This window comes from Periophthalmus magnuspinnatus, chromosome 3, assembly GCF_009829125.3.
Source record: "Periophthalmus magnuspinnatus isolate fPerMag1 chromosome 3, fPerMag1.2.pri, whole genome shotgun sequence".
NCBI lineage: Eukaryota > Metazoa > Chordata > Actinopteri > Gobiiformes > Gobiidae > Periophthalmus > Periophthalmus magnuspinnatus.
The window spans coordinates 17791141-17815293 of NC_047128.1; the positions used below are offsets into that span (position 1 = coordinate 17791141).

Consider the following 24153-nt stretch of genomic DNA (forward strand, 5'->3'; position numbering starts at 1 on the left):
CAGACGTGATGGAGACTTCAGGAGTGTCCATCAGAAGCCCTATGGCCCCAGGCACAGAGCTCAGGAGGGGACTGTTAGCTCGAGTGTTAGCGCAGCACTCTGGTGACAGCTACTGACCGAGCATCAAAGACCCACTCCCAAGTCTTTATCCTGGGGAGGACAGCGGTGTGAAGGGCTGCTCAGAAATGTGTTAATGTGGCCCCACGGACCAGAGATGTGAGAAGTATTATGTGAAGAGGGGGAAGTTTGAGAAAAATACACTATGAAATATGCATTGAATTAGGTCATGTTTAATGTAATACGCTTATTTGTATGTACAATGCTTTTTATCTGGACTGATGGTCACATTTTTATGGTCAAAGCGCTTTACAAGAAATCAACTTAAAACATAGAGGTACTACTTTAACCATTATACTGGCTTCTGGTGAGACTTTGTTGAAAATTTGGCTGCGAAATCTCGGGTTCCTCATGCCACTGTGAGCTTAGGCAACCAACAGGGTACTGGAATTGAACTACCAACCTGTGGGGTAATAGATCTGACTTCTCTATCAACCGTGTTTATGTACTTACGAATACACTACCAGTAAAAAGTTTGGACACACTTTTTCATGTATTTTTTTAAACTATAAATGGCACATATGGAATGTAGCAAAAAAAAAAAAAAAATTGAATTAAGTACACTTTTTTTTCTAGGTATAAGTCCATATACCTGACATCTTATATTTGATGTGTTCCTTATGTGTATAAAAATGTAGAAAGTACAAAACATAACACAAATATGCGTACGTTTTTGGTATTTTTGATAACATAAAAATATAACAACTTGATCTCCAAATGTTAGTCCACTCTAACCTAAACTACTCTCTTGTCCACTCAGCGCTCCTCGGATTATTTGAGGGCACAAAAACAACTTGAATTCTGGGAGATAGCGCTTCAGCAGCAGAAGATACTCTCCTTCGGGATGGTTTAATCACAGTCTCACCAGTCAGATCAGAGCTGGCAGCCCGTAGACCACAAGAAGAAAGGCGAATTTAAACAGTGACAAAGGCCTGGGGGATTGGGAGGGCGAGGATAAGTGGAGAGAAAGGTGCGGTGATGGACTGGAGGGAGTAACGAGTCCGCAGGTGTCCGCAATGTGAACGTGTATTGTGTGTGGCAATGGGAAAGTTTTCTAAAGCAGAGTCTGAAATCAAAGGAGCAGATAGCAGATATATTTTGATAATGGACTTAGATGGAAAAGTGGAGGTATAAGAAAGGGTATAAGGGGCCAACTTCAGAGATTGGTTTAAAGCAGAAGTCCAGAAGTGCTCCTCCTTGTTTTCAAAGTCCATTCACCTTCTCCAAACTCTCCCTCACAACTAAACTCTTTTTTTTATAAAAGCAAATACTATTTTTGACATGAGTAAACTGTGCAAACTGCTTAAAGATTACCGAGGAAATACAAAATACACACTTCTCCATGCGTTTAGATGGGTTTGACTGACAGGTGGATTAGCCAATCAGGGACATGTATCAAAATAAATATGACTGCTTATGAAAAAATAAAATACAAAATATCATAGGGGACTGAAAAACTAAACTGTGAGAGAAAGGTGATTTTGTAGTAAATCATAAGTTGACCAATGAGCTCCTTCGTTTCACGTGCGTCGCTGAAATAAAAAAAAAAATCTGATTGCACAGATTTTGTTTAGTTCTGGCTTGAGACACGAGGGAGAGGGTGAGAAAACACTCTGTTCCACCTTGTGATATCATGTGGCAATACAGGAAGTGCTCCATTTAAACTCCATATATCTTCACTAGAATCATTTGGATAATTTCAACCCTGGAATTGCCAATCCTTACTGAACAAAAGGTAAAAAGTTAGCTGTTAACTTGAAAAATACCACTTCATGACACAGAGGAACAGAACATTTTGAGCTTTGGAGATGTAGACAGACTAATAATAAAAGGTTACTCAAACATGTGTGACTCCTGATATGTTTTTGATGAGGTAACGACATTATATAACATGGTTTAAAGCTCACAAGAGTCAATTTTGTGCAATATTGGAACTTTACTGTGTTGTCTAATACAACCATAAAGCCTTGGATAATGAACTTGTTCTACAGAGGCTATATAATACCTAGTTATTTCTTTTTAGTCTTCTTTGACGCTGAAGTCTAAACCAGCCTTGACTTTCCATCTCTGTGGGTGAGTCCTGGATACAGACTCTGCCCCTTTACTCCTCCACAGAAGAGCAAAATGTCACTGGACATCTGCTCTGGACCTCTACCTCCCTGGTGTAGGACCCTCAGCTGACCCAGGGATGACTTTGTGTGTGTAGGGTCTTCAGGAGTCTGTAGAGAGGGCAGGATGTCAAACTTTCAGTTCTCTGGTAAAAGAACAGCTCCCTCAGGTCAAATATAGGTCTGCACTGTCAGCCACGTTCCTCAGTCATCCAGGCAACGAAATAAGGTTTCAAATTGTCATCCAGTCTCATCATTGAAGAGACTTGATCTATTCTGAAGTGACACTGGTAAAAGAGATTACTCTACGATAAGGGGAAAGGTTTTAAACTAAAACTAAATACCATATGTTGGGCAACCAGAAGTTTTGTATTTAAGGAGTCTTTTACCTACATTTGATATAACCAGACCCTTTACGAAGTCATCACTTTCTTTATCTTTGTGTCAAACCTCCATTACAAGAACTGGATTTAACTAAGCAAATAGGGACAAGCCTCCTGCAGTTGGTCAGTTCTAGGTTCAGCAACAGTCTGTGCTCAAAGAATGAGGTCAGCTGATACCTGAATATACTGAATGACCAGGTTATTCCATCTTCTTTTTTTTGGCCATGCAGTGTATGTTGTACTAGTATTCAAAGTACTTTTTATTTAGTGGAAAGGTAAGTGTTTCAGTAGGTCAGCACAGTAAGATTAGTTGTTCTTCAGGGACAAAAAACATGGCTTTGAGACAGAAGAAATACATCCAAGGCACTCCGACTGCATCAAAAGTGAGCTGCTTCTTCAGGGCATACACGGCTAAAAGACGCCAGGTGCTTTTATTTAGATCAGCACCCAGTCACATGATACAGGTCACGTGATAAACACATTAACACAAGAGATCAATCGTCAAACATCTCAACCTCTTCCTTTACTGATCGAGAAAGTAAACATAGATCTGGCTGATAATGCTCAGTGGGCGCAAACATGGAGAAGGAAGTTCAATCCAGATAAAACCAAAGCAATGTTCTTCTCCAAGACACAACCAAACATGTCCGTTACCCACATGTTTCACATCTGACATCTACTGAAGAAAAAAAAAATCAAATTAACTTGTGGATGTTAACTTTAATGTGCTGTGGATGTAAATTGCTTCACTGTCCAACTGTTAAATTTACTCCTCAACAAGGAATAAAACTCATCCAGGCTAGTATACATACATACAGCATCCTGCCAGTAGAGCTTTGGATCGTTTGCTTTTATGTTTCTAACTCTGGATTGCTCTACATTGAACTGTTTCAAGAGCGATGTGTGGGAAAAGTGACAAAGACAATATTTTTGACCTAATGTTTTAATACTTTTATATGCATCCTGACATTATTGCTTTCAGGTCTGACTATTTATTTGAATTATGATGTGGGATGATATAGAAAGTACCTAATAACTACACCATTTATATAGATACAATCTACTGCTACACATATGTCCACGACACCTACAAGCCAAAGATTAAACACAAAATGTACCAGTGCATCATGTGACTGGTTGCTGGTCAGTTTAATGCACTGATCCAGCTTTTTGAATACTGAAAACAGCATTTATTTCCTTTAAACTAAACTCAAATAAGACAAAACTGATCCAAATGTATAATGTATGTAATTTATCCCACAAGCAACTACAGAGTAACTTTGTGTAAATAAAAGTTCAAATATTATGAGACTTTCTGGGCCAACTATAACCAGTAAATAGTCTTCTTGCATAAGTTTATACCCAACCAGGATATCGATTTGACCAATATTTGAAAACCAATATCTGATCCAACATATTTTTCCCTATTGGCGCTGATATTCAATGGCAGTATCAGATCGGTGCACACCTAGTCCTTAAGGAGGGCCCATATAGTCTTTTAATGTAACTGTTTTTCTTCTGTCTCGAATAGATTTTATAAAGTATTTTTACACAAGCATCATCAATATAGACTATAGACTGAAAACATACACACAGAGCCAGGGGTTATGGTGGAACATTTATTCTGCTCCCTGCACACATGCACCAGCACTCTGACAGTGCACTCCTCACTGCAGATCCCATTTGGACACAAAATAAATCAAATGCATTTAAAAACGTGTTGAAAATGGAAGATTACATGACCCAGTGTAAGAACAGAACATGAAACAAAAAAATCATCAAATTCTTCACAACCAAAATAAAAATGTAAAAACAACTCTTAAAGACACTGTACCTGATTTTTACTGTCTTAATTAATCACCACAATGAGTTTGTAAGCACTTTTCAGAACTCTCAAACCAGAGTTCTGCAGTGACGGCAAAGCTTACAACAACTAGCATGCTAACATGCACTTCCTGATTATCAAACAATAAAACTCTTTAGATAGATACAACACGCAACAGGCTTATTTTGACCTCAAGAGCTGCTTATACAATGTATCTGTACTGGGGCAGGAGCGCATTGCCGGCAGTAAGTCAGACCTGTTCCCGGTGCATGTTGGAGTTCACCAGGGCTGCCCTTTGTCACTGGTTTTGTTCATTGGTTTTATGGACATAATTTCTAGCCGCAGTCAGGGGCCGGAGGGGGTCCGGTTCAGGGACCACAGAATCTCATCTTTGCTGTTTACAGATGATGTTGTCCTGATGGCTTCATTGAAACAGGACCTGCAGCAGGCACTGGGGCGGTTTGCAGCCGAGTGTGAAGCAACTGGGATGAGCTCTTCTAAATCTGAGGCCATGGTTCTCGACCAGAAAAAGGTGACACCCTCTCCAAGTGGGTGGAGAGTCCCTACTTCAAGTGGAGGTAAGTATCAAGTATCTCTTGTTCAGAAGTGAGGGAAGGATGGATTGTGAGATTGACAGGCGGATCGGTGCAGCGTCTGCAGTGATGCGGTCGCTATATCGGTCTGTTGTGGTAAAGAAGGAACTGAGTAAAAAGTGAAAACTCTCAGTTTACTGATCAATCTACATCCCTACCCTCACCTATGGTCATGAGCTTTGGGTAATGACCGAAAGGACAGGATCGTGGAAACAAGCGGTCGAATTGAGTTTCCTCTGCCGGGTGACTGGACGCTCCCTTAGAGATAGAGTGAGAAGCTCAGTCTCATGGGAGTAGCTTGGAGTAGAGCCACTGCTCCACCATGTTGAGAGGAGCCAGCTGATGTGGCTTGGGCATCTGTTCTGGATGCCTTCTGGATGCTTTTCTCTGGAGGTGTTCTCAGAGGTGGCCCCAGATAAAACGAAGAAGATGGATGGTGCAAGACAAATTTTCTTCAAGACATAAGAAAAAATCAGGTACAGGGCCTTTAAATCACAACTAGAGTTTCAACAGTAAATAAATCATGAATGTCATTGTGATACCTGGTGACACTTATGTTAACTGAAAGCAACAATTCTAATTTGAAGAAACTCGACTGTGTTACATTTAATACACTTTAAAGAGAAAGAAAAGAGAAGAGAAAAAAAAGTTAAAATTTATTTTTTATGTGGCTCTAATCAAATGTAATATTCAAATAAAAATTTTGCAAAGAGAATATTCCAACCCGGCAATGTCCTTGGTCTTTTGAAGTATATGTAAAAGGTATGTTTCATTATAACAGTTATGTGGACACGATTTCACAAAAGATTTTCAGAATTCAAGCGGGAAGTTATCATCAAATCAGCCTGATGTAAGAGAAGGAAATGTGGCGAGATTCAGACGATTTTATAATGAAAAATGCAATGTCACTCACACAAGCAAGAATCATTTAAGCCTTTAACATGCTCTTATCAACTTATGTCGCAAAGTTTACATTTGCATCATTATAAATAGTTTGAAATAGGATTTGAGAAGGAAACTCACGGGCTTTAGAAAATTAAAAAGTTTCATGGCAGATTAGCTATTGCTGTTTGACTGTGGCAGTGTTGATAAAGAGGATAAAAAAATGACGGGGGAAAAAAAATGAATGAAAGAAACAATTAAATGACCTGAATTAGAAATATTAATCTTAATTTGAGTTGTATTTTCTTTTATTTAGTATTCTTAATTACAAAAACATTGGACGAGAAAGCCAAATTGTTTGTTATAATTTTGGTGTTTCTCAGTTATCCAATCAGAAAGCAGAATGAGCATCACACGAGTCGCTCATTTGCGTTGCCAGTTCCGATGCTGAAATCAATTTAATCTGAATTGTCACTGCCTAAATCCCAGCACCTGCAGCCAATCATTAGTCAGTGCTAGTGCAGCCTCTGTAGCTCACAAAAAATATACTCTTAAATGATTTTCTGAATTCAAACTTATTTAAATCGATTTTTACAGAGTTTGACCAGCTGAACCATAAAATGAGACAGTCCTTCATCTTGATATCAAACAAACACCAAAAAGTAGGTTAGGAAATTCTGTGACAAACTGCAAAACTGTGAAATTAACACATATAAAAACACCACAATATGGTTATAACATTAAATGCAGCCTTAACATCCTGGTTCTTTTGCATGTGTGCTCTGCCTGTCTCCCATTGGCTGATGCTACAGGGTTACACTTGGTTTATACATGTCCATATTAATAATCAGAGTAATACTGCTTCATAAAAATGTATCACAAAAGTAGCATTGGACACAAACCATATGATAGCAACTCAGGCGGGACACAAATACACTGTGCTTGTCGACTGTTAGCGAGGGAGGGGGCGGGGCGAGGAGGCGGAGTCACCTTCTGAGGGCGGGTAGAAGAGGTAACTGAGGAGGGGAGGAGTCACTTTTTGTTGTGGGGAGGAGTCAAGGAAACTGTAGTCTCTTGAGGTGGAGAGAAGGGGAGAGAGGGGCGGAGGTCAGAGGTCAAGAGCTAGGCGTAGAAGGTGTCCACTTTGACGGCCTGACAGAACATGGTCATGGAGAAGACCAGGCCAAGGATCTGGAAACACAAACAAGAAGGTTTTAGATTAGAGATTATAGTTATTTAATCAAAGTTTGTTTTCTCAACTTGCTCCGCTGTTGCGACGCATTGATCAAATTCAAATAATGCCAGGTTGGTCACTTCCAGGTCTGACGAGGAACTTCACAGCTGATTTCTAGCTTTGTTTTTGATGCTTTTGATGATGCTTATCCATCAAACAAGAGACTATTACCTTTCAAAAGCATATGTTCAACCACAGACTGTAGCAGATATGTAATAATGTAGTAAGTTTAGTCTACAGTTACATTGGATTACCAGTGTGTACATCTCACTAACTGCTGATCACTGTTAATGTGAGCCTAACCTAGCTTCTTATCCTCAACCTCGTACATTTTCTATCACACTTATAGCAGAGATTGGAGAATTATAAGGAAATGACACTATCCCAGACAATAGTTTCTGTGTCATGGTACAATATTACAGTGAGAGAAAGGATTAAGTGGGTGGGGCTAAAAAAAACAAAAAAAAACAAACAAAACTAAAACATGTTCCTGACTCATGGTTTGAAATCAGGCCCTTTAACCAAATTCTTTCACATAAAACAAGCACAAAATGCCACCCTCTGTTGAGTATGCTCTCTGAAGCCTTTTCTATTCCTAAGATAGCAGCTATTGCTTTTAGCTTTATTTAGAGTTTTTCACTCCAGAGCCTACACCCTCTGCTGCTGAGAAAAACAAATTAGGGTGGATTACTTTCAGGTTCAACTGTATGAACTGTATGACTGAGTGAATGAAACAAAACACGATTTTGCTCAGGATGGTAGAACATCTCCAGGCTCCTTCACACTAGTGCACAGAGCTGTCACTGAGTCAGAGTAACAGGTCAGAGTCACATCTATCTGTCTATAACTACAGTCTCACCACACTTACCAAATGGAGCTATAGCTTAATTAGAAAAACATTGGATGTGATGGCCAAGTTGGTTTTGCAGAAGTTGCTATAGGTGCTGCCATTGCTATTCAGGTTGAATTATTTTGCATGGGGCTGCTTATCTTGACAGCAAATACATTATATATGGACTACAAAGCTGTTTTAAAGCCTTCCAGAGAATCAGTGCAGTGTTGACATCTTGATCACATGAACACTGAACATTTTACACAAATCAACCTACTTTATATCATATTTTAGCTGCAAAACAAAGTAGGAGGCGGGGCAGGGTAAGGTCAATAATGTGGTTTTGCAAGATCACAATCCAGTCCAATCAGAAAGCAGAATGAGCCTCACATGAGCCTCACATTAGGGTTGTCAGTTCCTAAAACTAAAACGTGGGGCCAATCAGAATGTTCCTTATGTGGAAACTGGAATCACAGGTCCTACAAAAGATTCTATAATCAGCTCTTGAGGTCAAGCTGTGTGCTGTCTCAATCTAATGAGAAAGCATTACATAGTATGACAATCAGGAAGTGTGCGATTAACATGTTAGTTGTTGTTAACATTAGCGTGATAGCAAAACTCTGCTCTGATCTCTGATAGTTGTGAAAAGTACTTATAAACTCTGAATTATTAGGACACTTGGAATGCATAAGGTAAGGTGTTTTTTTTTTATATGTTTTTAAGACAAAACAATCTTCTACAGAGCCTTTAAAGTTAAGATATTTTTTAATGTTTATCCCTACTCTGCATTTGACCCATGCTTTCATGCAACTAGGACCCATCTTGAGTTAGTCTGTGATAATCCAGACCAAGCCTATCTGGTGTTTAAGCCTATGATAAAAAGCAAGTCACTGTGTTATTTCGACACTATTCCATCTTCCATTACTTTCAGTACATATATTCTAATACAATGAGGTGTCTGTGGAGTGCACTTTTATCTACTACCACACAGAGATGGCTCAGTCTATCAACACTCTCATATAATATCTGGGAGAGCGGCGTTAATATTTAATACAGTACTTTTCACAGCCTGTTGACTCATTGGAAACCATTCACATCTTCAGGACGGCATTTTACAAATCAATAAGTATCACCTCAATCCTCTCCCTCCCTCTTTCATTTGCCATGGTTGAATTAGCAATAAAAAAGTTCAAAATTTTAAGCAGTGTTGGCCTCAGTGAACACAGAATATGGAAAACATTTTAAGTTTAAATGCGAGAATTGAGAAGCAAGAAACCGAAATATACCAAACTATAAATGTGCCCCTGACAGTAGCAGATAAACCTAACAACAGCCAATGGAAAAAGAGACTGAAATTGAAATTATCTGTTCAAAAAAGATGACTAATTGTTATGTCTTTAAGAAACCATCAATTGTTTTAGAATATATCAGATTATCTTTATAAACAGAGTGGGTGGGGTAAGTAAAATACATAAGTAGAAATGAAAGTATGCTGCTAGAAAAGTACTCTGAAAAGTACAATTTCTTTAAAAAGTGACTGAGTACATCCCATTTCTGATTATAAAGTGTTTTATTGTCCTAGAATTAGAAAGTGCAGATTACCATGCTAGTTATTGTTTACAGGGACGGCAAAATTCTGCTCTGGTCTCTTCAGAAAGTAGTACCAGTATTCAACCAAAAATGTGATTGTTGTCAGTTAAAAGGACTTTAAACCAGCCATACCACGTTTCTGGAGTCATTCTCGAATAAATAATGATAAGGTTTAACATCTGTGGATCATACATTTGGAGATTTCTTTTAAAAACTGTGAATCTCCTATAGAGTTATACCACCCCCTGCCCTCCATATGATAATCAAATTCAAACCTTATCATTATACAAGAATCAAATGTTGATGTTTATCGTTCTTTGTCAGGCTACATAAACATGCCATATTAGCATCAAACTCTACCATCGAAGTATTAGCATCAGTAACATCTGCCCATTTCAATCTCAAACTATGAAATCATCAAGCGTCCCATAAAAGTCCAGCTTTATTTCAGAAGCAGACGTCTTAGTTTCGTTTGAATCTTTGAGCTGAAGATTGGCGTGTCCGCGAGCTGTGCAGGTGAAGAAGTGGAACCGACTTCAAACGCAGCGCTATGGCAGATTTAGCACCATGGATTATAGAACGCTGCAAATCTGATTATACTATCTGTTTATACGTGTGTGATTTTGTGTATATGGTTGGGTATTTCTTACAATCTGGGGACTAAAATCTGTACACACTCACACTCACAGACCAGTCTTTCTTCATGAGGCTGTATCTAATTTTCTTAAAAATGTGAAAAACAGAACTAGTTTATATTGAACTGTTTGGTCACTTATGCACAGTTACGCATTTCAAACATCCTACGTATTCATCTTTACTTTGACGTTAAAGCTAACAACAACTAGCATGCTAACATGCACTTTCTGATTATGGAAAAATAAAATGCTTTTTAATTCGATGCAAACAGTACACAGCTGATTTATTATCTGTACAGTATCTGCTATATATCAGTCCTGGGGCAAGACAGATTTTGCCCAAATAGATTATATGGGATAAAAAGTCAGCTGCCCCCTTTGACCCGGCCCCGGATAAGCGGAAGAAAATGGAAGGATGGGATAAAATGTCACTGCAGGCTATTCAATTAATTAACTAGTTAATGAATTAATCATTGGATTTGAACAGCGCCTTTGATGACACCTAAACGCTTCACACTGCATTATTCATTCACTCCACTCTCGATGGTGGTGAGCTACTATTGGAGCCACAGCTGCCTTAGGACAGACTGGTGGAAGCGGGGCTGTCAATCAGTGCCATTAATCCCTCCCATCACCATCAACACTCACACATACACACACCTCTTTCATACCAGGCAACGTGGGTTAAGTGGTTTGCCAAAGGACACAACAACAGGTTTTGCCACTGGCGCCCCACTGTGGCACCTCATACTCCAGTGGTCTCCCATCTCCCAAGTACTAACCAGGCCCAGCCCTGTTTAGCTTCTGAGAGATCAGGCTTTGACCAGCCGGTATGGCCACTAAAGTGCACACGACAGGTTTGATAGCTCACTTGACTAAACATAGTTAACAATGGTAGATTTAAAATTTGACTGAAAATCTTGCCTAGTTTTTCCTACACTTTTGAGTTTGGTGAAATTTATAATTTTACTTCCGAGTTGGACATTGGCAGCAGATATGACATATTGAGAGGTAATGCCATAACTTACCTGGCAACTATAAAGTTAACAAGAGTCAAAATGACATAATAGTTAGCATAATACGATTAGATGACAACACCTTTATTTGTTAAATCACTGTTTAAACTGTTTAAACTGCCAGAAAAATCTGTTCCTTGCTGAGTAAATTGTCTCCACTTTTTGTATGGAATTTTCAGTGTTGATGATGATAGGTAGAGTAGTATTAGTAGTATTCCACTTTAGAGCTCAGCATTACCTCCTGTATTTTTGTACTTTTCAACTTTTTTTTTTTTTCCCCACAAAAAATGCCGCTTAATTGATTGGAAACTATGATAAATATTTACCACATGTACTATACCACCAAACCAGATCATAATATGAAAAAAAAAAAGAAAAAGAAAAGAAAACCTATGGCACTTTAAGGAGACAAAATCAGGTACTGGTGATGTAAAACCTTTAACATTAGATGAGAAACATGGTGTGGGGCCATTAATCACATTTTAATTGAAATTAAGATTCAGTCATGTCTAAATGTCAGTGATCAGCTTGGGTCTTTTTAATGGAGAAGTCTACAGCCAGTCCTCTGTCAGTAAACGCATGTGGTCTGGAGTTTAGACTGGAAGGAATTGTGCTGTTCAAGTGGAAATAAACACTAAATCTCCTTTTTATATACTAAATTGTGTATATATTGTTTTAATAGCATTATCTACTGTCCCTAGCCTTTTTTGGGGGCATTTTTAGAGCAGACTAGGTAAATTTGCAGCTTTCTGGTCAAAAATGTATAAAACTGAGAGTGTGTTGCCTCCAGTAGCCACTGCAACTAGATGTAATTGGTGACATCACACAGTACTGCCCTGATTACAGCCAGTTGTTTTTGATTACAAACACCGGGTTGCAGGGGCGGAGTTTGAAGTGTGAATACCCATTACTGTTCATCACGTGTCCAGACCCTACCTCTCCCTACCCCTCCCTCTTTCTTAACCCATCAAGTACTGCCCAGTTTAGTAGGTGTATTTGAAACATGTTGGGGACAGACTTTAGGTTTTTAGTCCCACTTTAAATTGCACTGATTATAAGTCTGTCTAGTTTATTTCCATGAAATCAACACTGAATTAGTAAAATTGTAAAAAAGGTAATCAAAATTTGAGATTGACCAAGGAAAATGTTGTTGCCATATTGCCCTGTCTATAAATTAAAGCGCAGAGATGGATTAAAACAAGTTGATTTTGTGGTTTAGGTTAAGGAAGTAGTGACTATGGTAGAGGCTAGGATCAGTCTCCAGGAAATGAATATAAGTCAATGTAAAGTCGCCAAAAAGCATGTACACCCAACGTGTGTCTATAGACCTAACATGGGTCTGTATATATATGTGTGTGTTTGTGTGTGTGCGTGTGTGTGTGAGTGGGGGAGTGGAGAGAAGGTGGAGCAGAGCATTAATAATGGTTACTGTCAATGTGGGACAAAGGGAGCATATAATATTGCATTTGTAAGGTCAGCGGCTGATTGGATTGTGGTTGGAATGTTGAAATGACAAGCGTGCTGTCTGTTAGAATGCCGGAGCGCATGTGTGTCAATATCATTCTGAACTAAATGTCATGTCTGGGACCATGGGCTCACACAAATCATTGCTCCCATCAATGCAGTGTTGAACCAATCACAACCGCAGCATCTTGTAACCGTGACGACAAGAGGAGGGGAGTGGGTAGCATACTGTGTCACTTTTCAGGACAGTTTTCTGGTGCAGGGTCGTCCAACCGCTAGTCTCCTTTTGCATCACTGGGAATGCTCCACTGCGTGACATTTTACTCGCCTATTTCGCAGTCGTTTTATTACAGAGATTAATTGAAAAAAACAAATATGCATGCTACTGTGAGTGTGGTTGCCTCTCCAAAGATCTGACCTGGGATACCACCTGCTCCTCTCCATGGGGATAAATACATTAACTTAAAAGGCCTCTCTGATCTGAATAGTCATTATCTAAACCTCAGCACCTGCAGCTAATCAGTAATCAGTGCTAGTGCAGCCTTTGCAGCTCAGTGAGTGAATTCTGGAGGTTCTGAGCTTTCACATGAGGCCTGTCCATATACTGAGAATGAGAAAAACTTGTATGTGTCCCCTATCTGCAGGTTAAAATGGCACTAAACACTTAAACTCCTCCCACAACCACATTTCAAATAGGGCTGCTAAACTGGACAGTACCTGAAAACTAAAGGGTAGAGTGAGAGGAAGGAAGAGGGACGGCGGGGTTTGGAGGTATAAGGAACAGTGTGATTGGTCTAACAGGTATCCATACGTAAAACTCCACCGCTACAACCAGGTCTTTGTACACCTGGCTGTTATCAGAGCAGTCTTTTATGATGTCACCAACTACTTGAAACTGCAGAGGTCACTGAAGGCCTTAGATTTAGGTGGTTTTTTTTACTAAAAAGCTGCAAATGTACCTAGTTTGCACTAAAAATGTCAAAAAAGGACTAGGGACAGCTGACAATACTATTAAAACACCATATACACAGTTTAGTAGTGGGGAAAAAAGTGGATTTAGTATACATAGAGTTTCTTTAAGTTCAGCTGATAATAATACATAAACCAAGACTACTATTCCATGTATAGTTAAAGTAAATGGCTCCTCTGTGTAAGCCACGGTTGGTGTGAAGTGGGAGCAGTACTTGCCTGTGTGAGGGCTGTGCATAGGGCGAAGATCCACAGAGCCACCAGGTTCTCACTGAGCCAGTCCTTCACGCGCTCATAACAGGGCTGAGGAGAGAGAGGGGAGGGGTTAGAAAGCAATGTTACCACGGACGTAACAGACATGTCCACAAGCAAGTGCTACAGGTTATCAAAAGTATCAAAAACAGATACTAATCCACGCAAATAGAGGAAAGTAAAACCCTGAAATTAAATCAGAATAGTCCAATGAACAGAAAGGGACTCTAAACACAGAAGAGCACTTTTTATGGTAAGGTAAACTTTTATTGTCCCACAAGGGGGAGTGTGTGCAGGGAGCATACACAACAAGTGGACACAATGCAGAAAAGAAAATTAGAGACAAAAATGTGCTGACACTTGTACAATCAGTGCTGTTCAAAGCAATCAACACACTGCAGAAAGCAAAGGGCTCCAGCATCAAACCAGCCCTACACTCACTGGACTCACAGACTTTATGAAGATGTGAATCTGAACACCAGTGAATTTCCCAGAGTTCAGATGGGCGTGATTAGCCAATCAGAGACACTCATGGTCTGTATCAAAACAAAACTGATTTTGGGGAAAAAAGAAAGAAGAAAATATCACAGGGGACTGAAAAACATGTAGATTTCTGCTGAACAATTGAATGAATCACTAAAGTGTGTTCATCTGAGGTGAGAGAAATTGTAAACAATAAGTAACCAATGAGCTCTTTTGTTACACATGAAATAAACACATCTGACTGGATCATGGTTCTGGCCTAAGTCGCAATGGACGGAATGGAAACCAGACTAATATCAATCTGTATAAAAAACACAGAGATATCAGTCTGGATTTGCCAGGTAACAGATATGATCATTTTAGATTCACACCAGAGGAGAACCGTCAGGGAGTTCCAGGGCTTCACAGAAGGCTCAAACATTTCAGCAGTAAAAGGCTGTGTGCGGCTGCTTTGACATCTGTACTGATAGTTGTGTTGGTAAATATGAGTTGTGTGAAGGGCTAGGTCCCCAGGGCACAGTTTGCCACAAATTATAATTACTATTATTTTATTTAGTATTTGAGTAAATTAAATATGGTAGAAAACATATGTAAAAATTCAAATTGTGACTAATAATAAATTAGGTTAGGAATTAGATATGAATAAACCCTTCTGCAAACACCTTCACAATATTATTAATCAAGAATACAACTGAGAAATAATAGTGTCTGAAGGGAGCTACTTAAATTAGAGATCGGATCGGAGTGAGAGAAAGTTACTGGCGTAATAGAATATAGTTTTAGTTTCTAGTCTGAGTATTTTGCGGTATTAACTAACACATAACATATTTAGATCACCATGTTACCTTTTATTAATAAAAATGCCATATTTGCCAAAAGCTACCTATCAACATGTTTTATAAATTTAGTTTTTGACACACCCTTTGCTCTCTGTGCTAAGTCACTCCTTGGTCAGAGCACTATCACAACACAATGACCTTGCATCCCGTTAATGAAACTACAGCACATCACATCAGGTTTGTCAAGTTGTAGTTTATAGTTTTGTATCATGCGTTTGTATATTTATGGAGAATTGTCATGTGTGGGCATGGTCTTGTGGGCTTGTGGGGGCTTTCAGTCATATGCACAGATAAACAGAGCCGCTTTGAGCCTGAATTTAAACATTGTTAAAGAAGAGGCCTGTCTCACATCTTCAGGAAGACTGTTCCAGATTTTAGCATAAAACTGAAGCTGATTCCCCATGTTTAGTCCTGACTTTGGACACCAGCAAGAAGCCGGTCCCTGAAGTCCTCAGAGTGCAAGATGGTTCAAATGGCACTAACATGTCAGAGATGATCACGATGAATAGGACTGTACTGGAAACCGTAAGAAGAGTTAGAACAGGAAAACTGACTCGAAACTTAAAAACTGAAAGTGGTCCTTGTAGTGTCTTGCTTTAATATTACCCAGTAGTGCACATATATCATCCGCTCCTCTATACTACAGCTTCGCTCACATTTAAGAACTGTCCTTCAGGAGGTCTTCAGGAGAATTGAGTGAGTGAATTCAATTTTTTGACTGGAGAGGTGATTACACAGGTCTGGATGAAAGCGTCTGACTCAGCAAAGATGGCAGCTGTCCGTGAAGAGAGCGCTGCATTTATCCTCGGACAGGATCATAGTCATCTTCATCATCATCAGCATCATCATGGGAAGTCAACCACGAGTACAGCCGGATCCAGTCAGTGGAAGACAATGGAGGAGGACTACAGGAAAGGCCAATCCCTCTATATCTTTCTCTCTATATATAGCTTTCTCCCCATCTTTCTCTCTCTCACCTTCTCTATCTATCTGTCTATCTATCTATCTATCTATCTTTTCTCTGCCTCCCTCTATCCTTCTCCCTTTCTATCTATCTTTCTCTCTCTCTCAATCTATAATTTTTTCTCTCTCATTTCTTTCTCACTTTCTATGCATCTTTCTTCCTCTCCATCTGTCTGCCTGTCTCTCTATAGCTATCGATCTCTCTATCTATAATCGATCTATAATTTCTTTTTCACTCTACATCTACCTTTCTCTCTCTCTAGTCATCGATCCCTCCATCTACAAATGATTATGTTTCTGGATAAAGTAGCGTCTTCTACACTGCAAAACTAAATATTTATTACATTGAATGACTCTATTTACAGTGGAGCAAAAAAGCATTTAATCAGTCACCAACTGCGCAAGTTCTCCCACTTAAAAAGAAGAAAGAGGCCTGTAATTTTCATCATAGGTTCACTTCCACTATGAGAGACAGAATGGGGGGAAAGAATCCAAGAAATCACATTGTAGGATTTTTAATGAAGTAATTAGTCATTTCCTCGGGAAAATAAGTATTTGACCACCTACACACAAGCAAGATTTCTGGCTCTCACAGACCTGTAATTTCTTCTTTAAAAGGCTCCTTTGTCCTCCACTCGTTACCTGTATTAATGGTGCCTGCTTGAACTCGTTATCAGTATAAAAGACACCTGTCCACAACCTCAAACAGTCAGACTCCAAACTCCACTATAGCCACGACCAAAGAGCTGTCAAAGGACACCAGAAAGAAAACTGTAGACCTGCACCAGGCTAGGAAAACTGAATCTGCAATAGGGATGAAGAAATCAACTGTGGGAGCAATTATTAGAAAATGGAAGACATACAAGACCACTGATAATCTCCCTCGATCTGGGGCTTCACGCAAGATCTCACCACGTGGCTTCAAAATGATCACAAGAACAGTGAGCAAAAATCCCAGAGCCACACGAGGGGACCGAGTGAATAAGCTACATAGAGCTGGGACCAAAGTAAGAAAGGCCATCAGTAACACACTACACCGCCAGGGACTCAAATCCTGCAGTCCCAGAATGTCTCCCTGCTTAACCCAGTACATGTCCAGGCCCGTCTGAAGTTTGCTAGAGAGCATTTGGATGATCCAGAAGAGGACTGGGAGATTGTCATATGGTCAGATGAAACCAAAATAGAACTTTTTGGTAAAAACTTGTGTTTGGAGGAGAAAGAATGCTGAGTTGCATCAAAAGAACTCCATACCTACTGTGAAGCGTGGGGTGGAAACATCATGCTCTGGGGCTGTTTTTCTGCAAAGAGACCAAGACGACTTATTCGTGTAAAGGAAAGAATGAATGGGGCCATGTATGATGAAAACCACAGGTCTCTCATCTTTTTAAGTGGGAGAACTTGCACAATTGGTGGCTGACTAAAAACGTTTTTGCCCCACTGTATATGACCAGGTTGAAATTTAAGGTTTATATTATGAGAGTCCTAAACATATTTTGAACTTGTTTTAAGAGCTTATTCAATAGGACACATTCCATCATTTTGATACATTTTGCATAGAACGGAGAGGTTAAATTTCAGATGATTTATGAACTTTGGAGTTACAATTCTTATATTAATAGTCCTATATTACACAAAATTGTCTTGTGAGTTTTAAGCCATGTTAGAATGTTGTTACCTCCTCAAAAACATACCTGAAGTTGTGTTTTGTCTCACGTTTGAGTAATCCTGTCTGTTTACATATCCAAAGCTCAAAATGCTCTGTTCCACCTTGTAATGTCATGAAGTGGTAGTTTTCACATTAACAGCTCCTTTTACCTTTTATTCAGTAGAGACTGGCAATTCCAGGGCCTAAAATATTTAAATGATTGTAGTGAAGGTGTACGGAGAAACACAGTGGAGCACTTTCGAGCACTTTCCTGTATTACCACAAGCCATCACAAGGTGGAACAGAGTGTTTTCTTGTTTTCAATGAGGAAACAACATTATAATATAACTCAGAAAGCAGCATAATATAGGCCCTTTAAAGGTGCTCTATGTAATGTTTCTACTTGTCCATGGAGATGTGATTTCTTTGCTTAGGATGTTTCACAGTTTAACAATACACTAATCAATCTTCTGTGCACTCAGTTACAGGTGATTTTACTGCTCAAAGTACCTTCAAAAAACATGGACTCTTATTATGTCTTGCCTCTCCACAGATCTGACTGTAACTGTAACCGGTATCCAGCAGGTGGCAGACTATCCACCAGAAAAGTTGCACCTTAAACCTATCAGAATTAATTACTCAATTGCTGTCTGCTGTGTACAGTTTTGTATCATGTTTTGGGATATTTATGGAGAATTGTTGTGTGGGAGCACTGATGACATACACTTGTGGGTTCTTACAGAATCTTACAGTTATTCATAAGAGGGGTTTGAATAGGGCCCATGAAAGATCTCTAGATTACTGAAACATGCATAGATGACATCTACAACCATTTCAGGAACATTTTTGATAAGGGAACAATGTAGAAAGATAAAAAAAAATAAAATAAATAAATAATACTTCATCTTTCCAACCTGAGTAGAAGAAGTCTGGAGTTTTGCCTATGACGCAACTAAATGGGCAATATTCGAACGAAGCATTTTTGAGTGCTCAGAGAAGACTACTTTGGATTAGTGGATAAACGAAAGTGTGAATGAAACAAAACACAACTCCATGTGTTTGCCGAGGGGACAATACTATAACATGGAGCTCAAAAAAGTCTAATTTTGCATAATATGTGGTCTGTAAGATTCCTCAGAAACACTGCAACATAAATGAACGCTCAAAGTCTAAACATAATCCAATTGATTATTTCCGTTGGGTGTAAATAAACACAATCTTTTTGAAATATAAGATGTTTTTGTTGTCAGTAGAAACATTTGAGTCATCAGCAGCCAAAGATTGTACTCAAGTAAGAGCAACGTTACTTCAAAATAATATTACTCCAGTACAAGTAGAAAGCAATGGTTCAGGAAATTGATCAAGTGAGAGTAAAAAAGTATTTGGGAAAACTACTACTCAAGTAAGAGGTGTAAGAGACATCTGATTTGTAATTTGAAATGAATGTAATTTGAAGAACAACATATGACATAACATAACCATATTTGAAGAAGCGATGCAAGAAACAGATATTCAAATAATTTCATATTGTTAACATAAAAAATACTACTAGCAGGAGTAAAATTATGCTGCTAGAAAAGTACTCTGAAAAGTACCATTACATTAAAAAGTTACTGAAGTAAATGTAACTGAGTACTACCCACCTCAGTCATTGTCATTCATCCCACAGTCTATCTCTGTGGCTGTCACCTGTAGCCACACATGCCCTGGGGCAAGCTGACACCTCCTGAGCCTCTGACCTGCCTCTGTCCTTATTCCCTCCACAAAGAATAACAAGAGTACTGCTCAGACTTCAGTCAAACACCATTGGAATACATCATGACCCACACAGACATACAGATGGAACTGCATAGGACAGGTTTTCAGGTTTTCTAATTATGACTTGGCTTTGTAGGATAGTACTTAGTAGTAGTAATAAATATTTATCATAGTTTTACATGAGTTAAAAAGCAGTTTGTGGAAAGAGTGTTCAGAATAGCGCTGTAGTAGTAGTTCTATAGTTGTCCATAGGATATATATGAAAAGGCAGGATGTATGTATGTAACTTTTCCGGTGGAGGGTCTGACACCTAGTTGTCTCTATGGAGATGACTTTTCTTTGCCTAGAATGTCATTGAATCCCTAGTTTGTCATAATATTTTTCATCTCCATGGAAACAAGCAAATGACAACACCAACATACCCAGTTAAAGGTCAAATCTGTGGAGGGGCAAGCCTGCTCACAGTAAGAATGAATGTTTTTCGAGTATTTATGAGCAATATAAATACATGCAATTGAATAAGTGCAAATGTTTAATGCTGTACTGTTGAACACTCTCGGCAATAATATCTACACTGATTAGCGGGTAGCGAACCCTGCATCAAAAGAGTTACATAATGTTCCTTTAAATGATCTCTGTAGTGCGTCTTGTTGAAGGACTTATTGAAGGATTGTGTGTATATCAGAAGAGATGAGATATCTAGATGCCATGTTGATACAGTGTCCTAGTTTAACATTAGTGATTATTCTGTTATTCTCTCATGAGTTAATCTGTTATGCCCTAAGAAAAAGTACAAAAATACAGGAAGTAATAGTGAATACCTCTACTTATGTTTACTCCTGTCGCGAAAAAAACTCTATGGACTTATCCTTATTGAAAAACTGTCCCCCCTTTCTCTGTGTGCTTTTGTCAGGCTCGTCATTTTGGTCTTAAAATGTTGATATTAACCCGTTCTACATGATCCTGTGTTTTCATTTTGCCATTTTGTCCGTAAATAAAGTTATAAACATTAATAATGGACAAATCGGGCACCTTTTTCTCCTGAGGTTGCTCCCAGTCGCGTTAGTAACAGGTTTGATTGACAGCGTTACCTTCAACAGCCTGGCTCCGGATTGGCTCTTTGGTTGCTATGATACTCGCAGTTGGAACTTGACTCCTGCTTTTGAGGATAATTCTGCTTTATATATGAACTATCACATAGATAATTTACATTTAGTTCATTGTAAATCGAATTATATTTATCTAAAAGGGATTAATAATAGAATAATGTCCACTGACTTCTGGTTCAAAACTACAGAATTTGTTATTTCACAGTTGCAAGCAGTAGATTTTCAGTCCATTTTTGAACATTTGTTGTGATTGCTGGTCTGAAGAATAACAAGTAAGTACAAAAGCAGTGGGTGGGTATAGGGGGTAGGTGAAAACTGAAATTTTCTGAACACACAAGCCTCAAATGCAATCAAAATACAACTGAAACTAAGCTAATGATGAGGGATGACCATTTTAACAAGCTCATTCTTCTGTAAATCATCTCTGGGGTCCATACACTGCTGATGAAGAAGAAGAGGAGATGGAGAGGCTGTGGAGGTTGCCGTTCTGCTGCTGCGGCGGAGCTATAGCTTGCCTTCTGTTGCTATGCTGTATCATCTCTACAGTCTGTGTTATAAAAAATTTGCTTCAAAAAGTGAAACTAAGCTAATGTTTTTTTTCTAATTCCTCATTGTTCATGCAGAGGTGGATTAATTAAAGATGAGTTGCTCTGGTCTGGAGGGATTTAAACTTTTACAGATTCAGCTAAACTTATCAGGCTGCCTATAGTCACCGCAGTACCACGCATACTAAAGTGAACAAAGCATGTAGTAATGACTTTTTTTAAAGGGACATTATGTAACTTTTTAGGTGAAGGATTTGCCACTTGTTTGTCCAGACGGGGATAATTCCTTTGCTTGGAATGTTCCACAGTATGGCGTTTTTACATCTTAAAAATGTGTAAAACAGAACTAGTTTATTTTAAGTGGTTTACAGTGGTCCAAAGTTGTGTTTCATTTACTTTATGCATTCAGAGCATCCTAATTATTCACCAAGATGAGTTTATAAGCACTTTTAACAGTTCTTAGAGACCAATGGGGGGTTTTGTGATGGTAAATCTTACAACAAATGGCATGCTAATGTGCACTTCCTTATAATCAGACAGTAAAAGACTTTATAATGCAGGCAGTACACAGCTTTTTTTTTTTTTTTTTTTTTTTTTGTTACCTCAGGAGCTGTTTATACAATATTTTGCTCACATTTTAGTCTTAAGATGTTCATATTGACCCGCTCTACATAATTCTGGTGTTTTTTATTTTGCCATTTTGTCCATAAATCAAGATATGAACATTAATGACAGACAAATCAAGCATCAGCGTTAGCAACAGGTTTGACTGACAGCGTTGCTAAGCAGACGCTCCTTGCTAAAACAGCCGTGCGGGCAAGACGGGATGTTACCTTCAACGCCCTTGCTCCTGATTGGATCTTTGGTTGCTATGACACTCGTGGTTGGAATTCACCACTATAACTGCTAGCCTCGATAAGCTTCATTGAGTGACGCAGTCTATAGTTAGAAGTCAGATCTGTGAAGAGGCGAGCCCATTCACAGTAAAAAATGCATGTTTTTCAGGTTATAAAAATACCTACAATTGAATAAATGAAATATAGATAACTTTAATCCCATACTGTGGAACATTCCAGGCAAGCAAGTGGTGACCCTCCATTGGAAAAGTTGGAAATTGTGCACCACATTAAGAGACTCACCTCAAATTTGCTGCAGTTATAATGCAATTCTATAAAAAAAGAAGGTTAACTATAATATGTTTTTTCTATAGTTGAGGAGAGAAATGGGGGAATGACAACATGTTCTCTAATGGGAATCGAACCAGCAACCCTCTGGTTCATAACCCATTGTGGAGGTAAGGTGGTGAAGTGCCTTGTTTGAGGGCAGCCGCCTGCAATTTAAAGCTTCCATAGACAACAAACAACAAACTAACCATTTCTCTGCCATTTCTAGTGTTAGCCACAAACACAGTGCAGGCTATAATTTCACAAAATCAAGTGGTATTATGTTGTCCGTTCCAAAACACTATATATGAAAATGAGAGCACGTAGGGCACAAAAATAATGTGAATTTAAAGTTTTCGTCAACTTTTAACCCCTGTCTCCGTTCAACTGTTTTTGTCAGCTCTAGTGCCGGGTTTGACATGTGACCAAGTTATTTCTGCTGGTCCGGTTCTTTCAGAATACCATTTAAGTTTGAAGTTGTCATGTTGGATTGAGGCTGTCTAAGAACGCTCTCATGTCACTGTGTAATGCTATGACAGAGCAGAATGACATTTTAGCTCACACATCACAGTGTTTAACATGTACCTCGGGTTTAAGCGAGAGTCTAACTTTACAGAAAAAGAGCCAAAAAAATGTATGTTTGAGTTTATCTGCAGATGTATTCAATTTTTTGATCAGTCCAAGTTGAGATAAGGGATGATGCCAAGGTAAAATCCTTTATAGTAGAGGAGTTTCTATGGTAAATGGGAAATGTTCACATTTTTATAGAAAACACATTGCTATTGGATCAAGGATGCAGTACAAAAAACAACTGCATTGATCAGCAACATGCCCGGTTGATAAAATGTGCAAGTATTATTCAATTTATTCACTTCACTTTTTACAAAGCCTTGGAAGGACGCCAGGTTAGGAATTAAATAAAGAAAATCCCAAGAAATTATCACGTGATTCAGAGAAATTATCACGAGACCCTGTAAAAAGTATCTCATGACCCTATGAAAGTATCTCTTGATCCTAAAAAAGTAACCCTTGATCCTATAAAAGTCTCTCATGACCCTATGAAAGTATCTCTTGATCCTAAAAAAGTAACCCTTGATCCTATAAAAGTCTCTTGATCATGTAAAAGTATCTCTTGATCCTGTAAAAGTATCTCTTGATCCTATAAAAGTTTCTCTTGATCCTGTGAAAGTCTCTCATGATCCTGTGAAAGTCTCTCATGATTCTGTGGAAGTATCTCTTGATCGTGTAAAAGTATCTCTTAATCGTGTAAAAGTATCTCTTGATCCTGTGAAAGTCTCTCATGATCCTGTGAAAGTATCTCTTGATCTTGTAAAAGTATCTCTTGATCTTGTAAAAGTATCTCTTAATCGTGTAAAAGTATCTCTTGATCCTATAAAAGTCTCTCATGATCCTGTGAAAGTATCTCTTGATCTTGTAAAAGATCTCATGATTCTGTGGAAGTATCTCTTGATCCTGCAAAAGTATCTTGTGATCCTGTGAAAGTATCTCACAATCCTGTGAAAGTGTTTTTTGATCCTGTGAAAGTATCTCATGATCCTTTCTTTGCATTGACTGAACGAAGACATAGACAGGGAAGGAGAGAACATCATAACCACACCTCTGCTGTGTTCCATGCTTTGGACGCACTATTCAATTGATTCAGTGCTAGTTTTCCTTGTTCTATCTGCAGACTGTCTTTCTGTCCCGCTGCTGGCTCTAGTGCTGAGTGAGGATTGGTTGGCTGTTTG

The 24153-nt window shown here is 38.8% G+C and overlaps 1 protein-coding gene across 2 annotated transcripts in view; it reads right to left on the reverse strand.

Moving 5' to 3' along the window:
* Positions 1–4208: 4208 nt before the first annotated feature.
* tspan4a (tetraspanin 4a) overlaps positions 4209–24153 on the reverse strand; it is a 406837-nt gene continuing 386892 nt past the window's right edge. For both annotated transcript variants that reach the window (XM_055232518.1, XM_033991763.2), the window contains 2 exons: positions 13868–13951; positions 4209–7099 (listed from right to left, as the gene is read on the reverse strand). In XM_055232518.1, the coding sequence (XP_055088493.1) occupies positions 7031–7099; positions 13868–13951 (153 nt within the window). In that variant the 3' untranslated portion in view covers positions 4209–7030. The remainder of the gene's footprint in view (positions 7100–13867; positions 13952–24153) is intronic.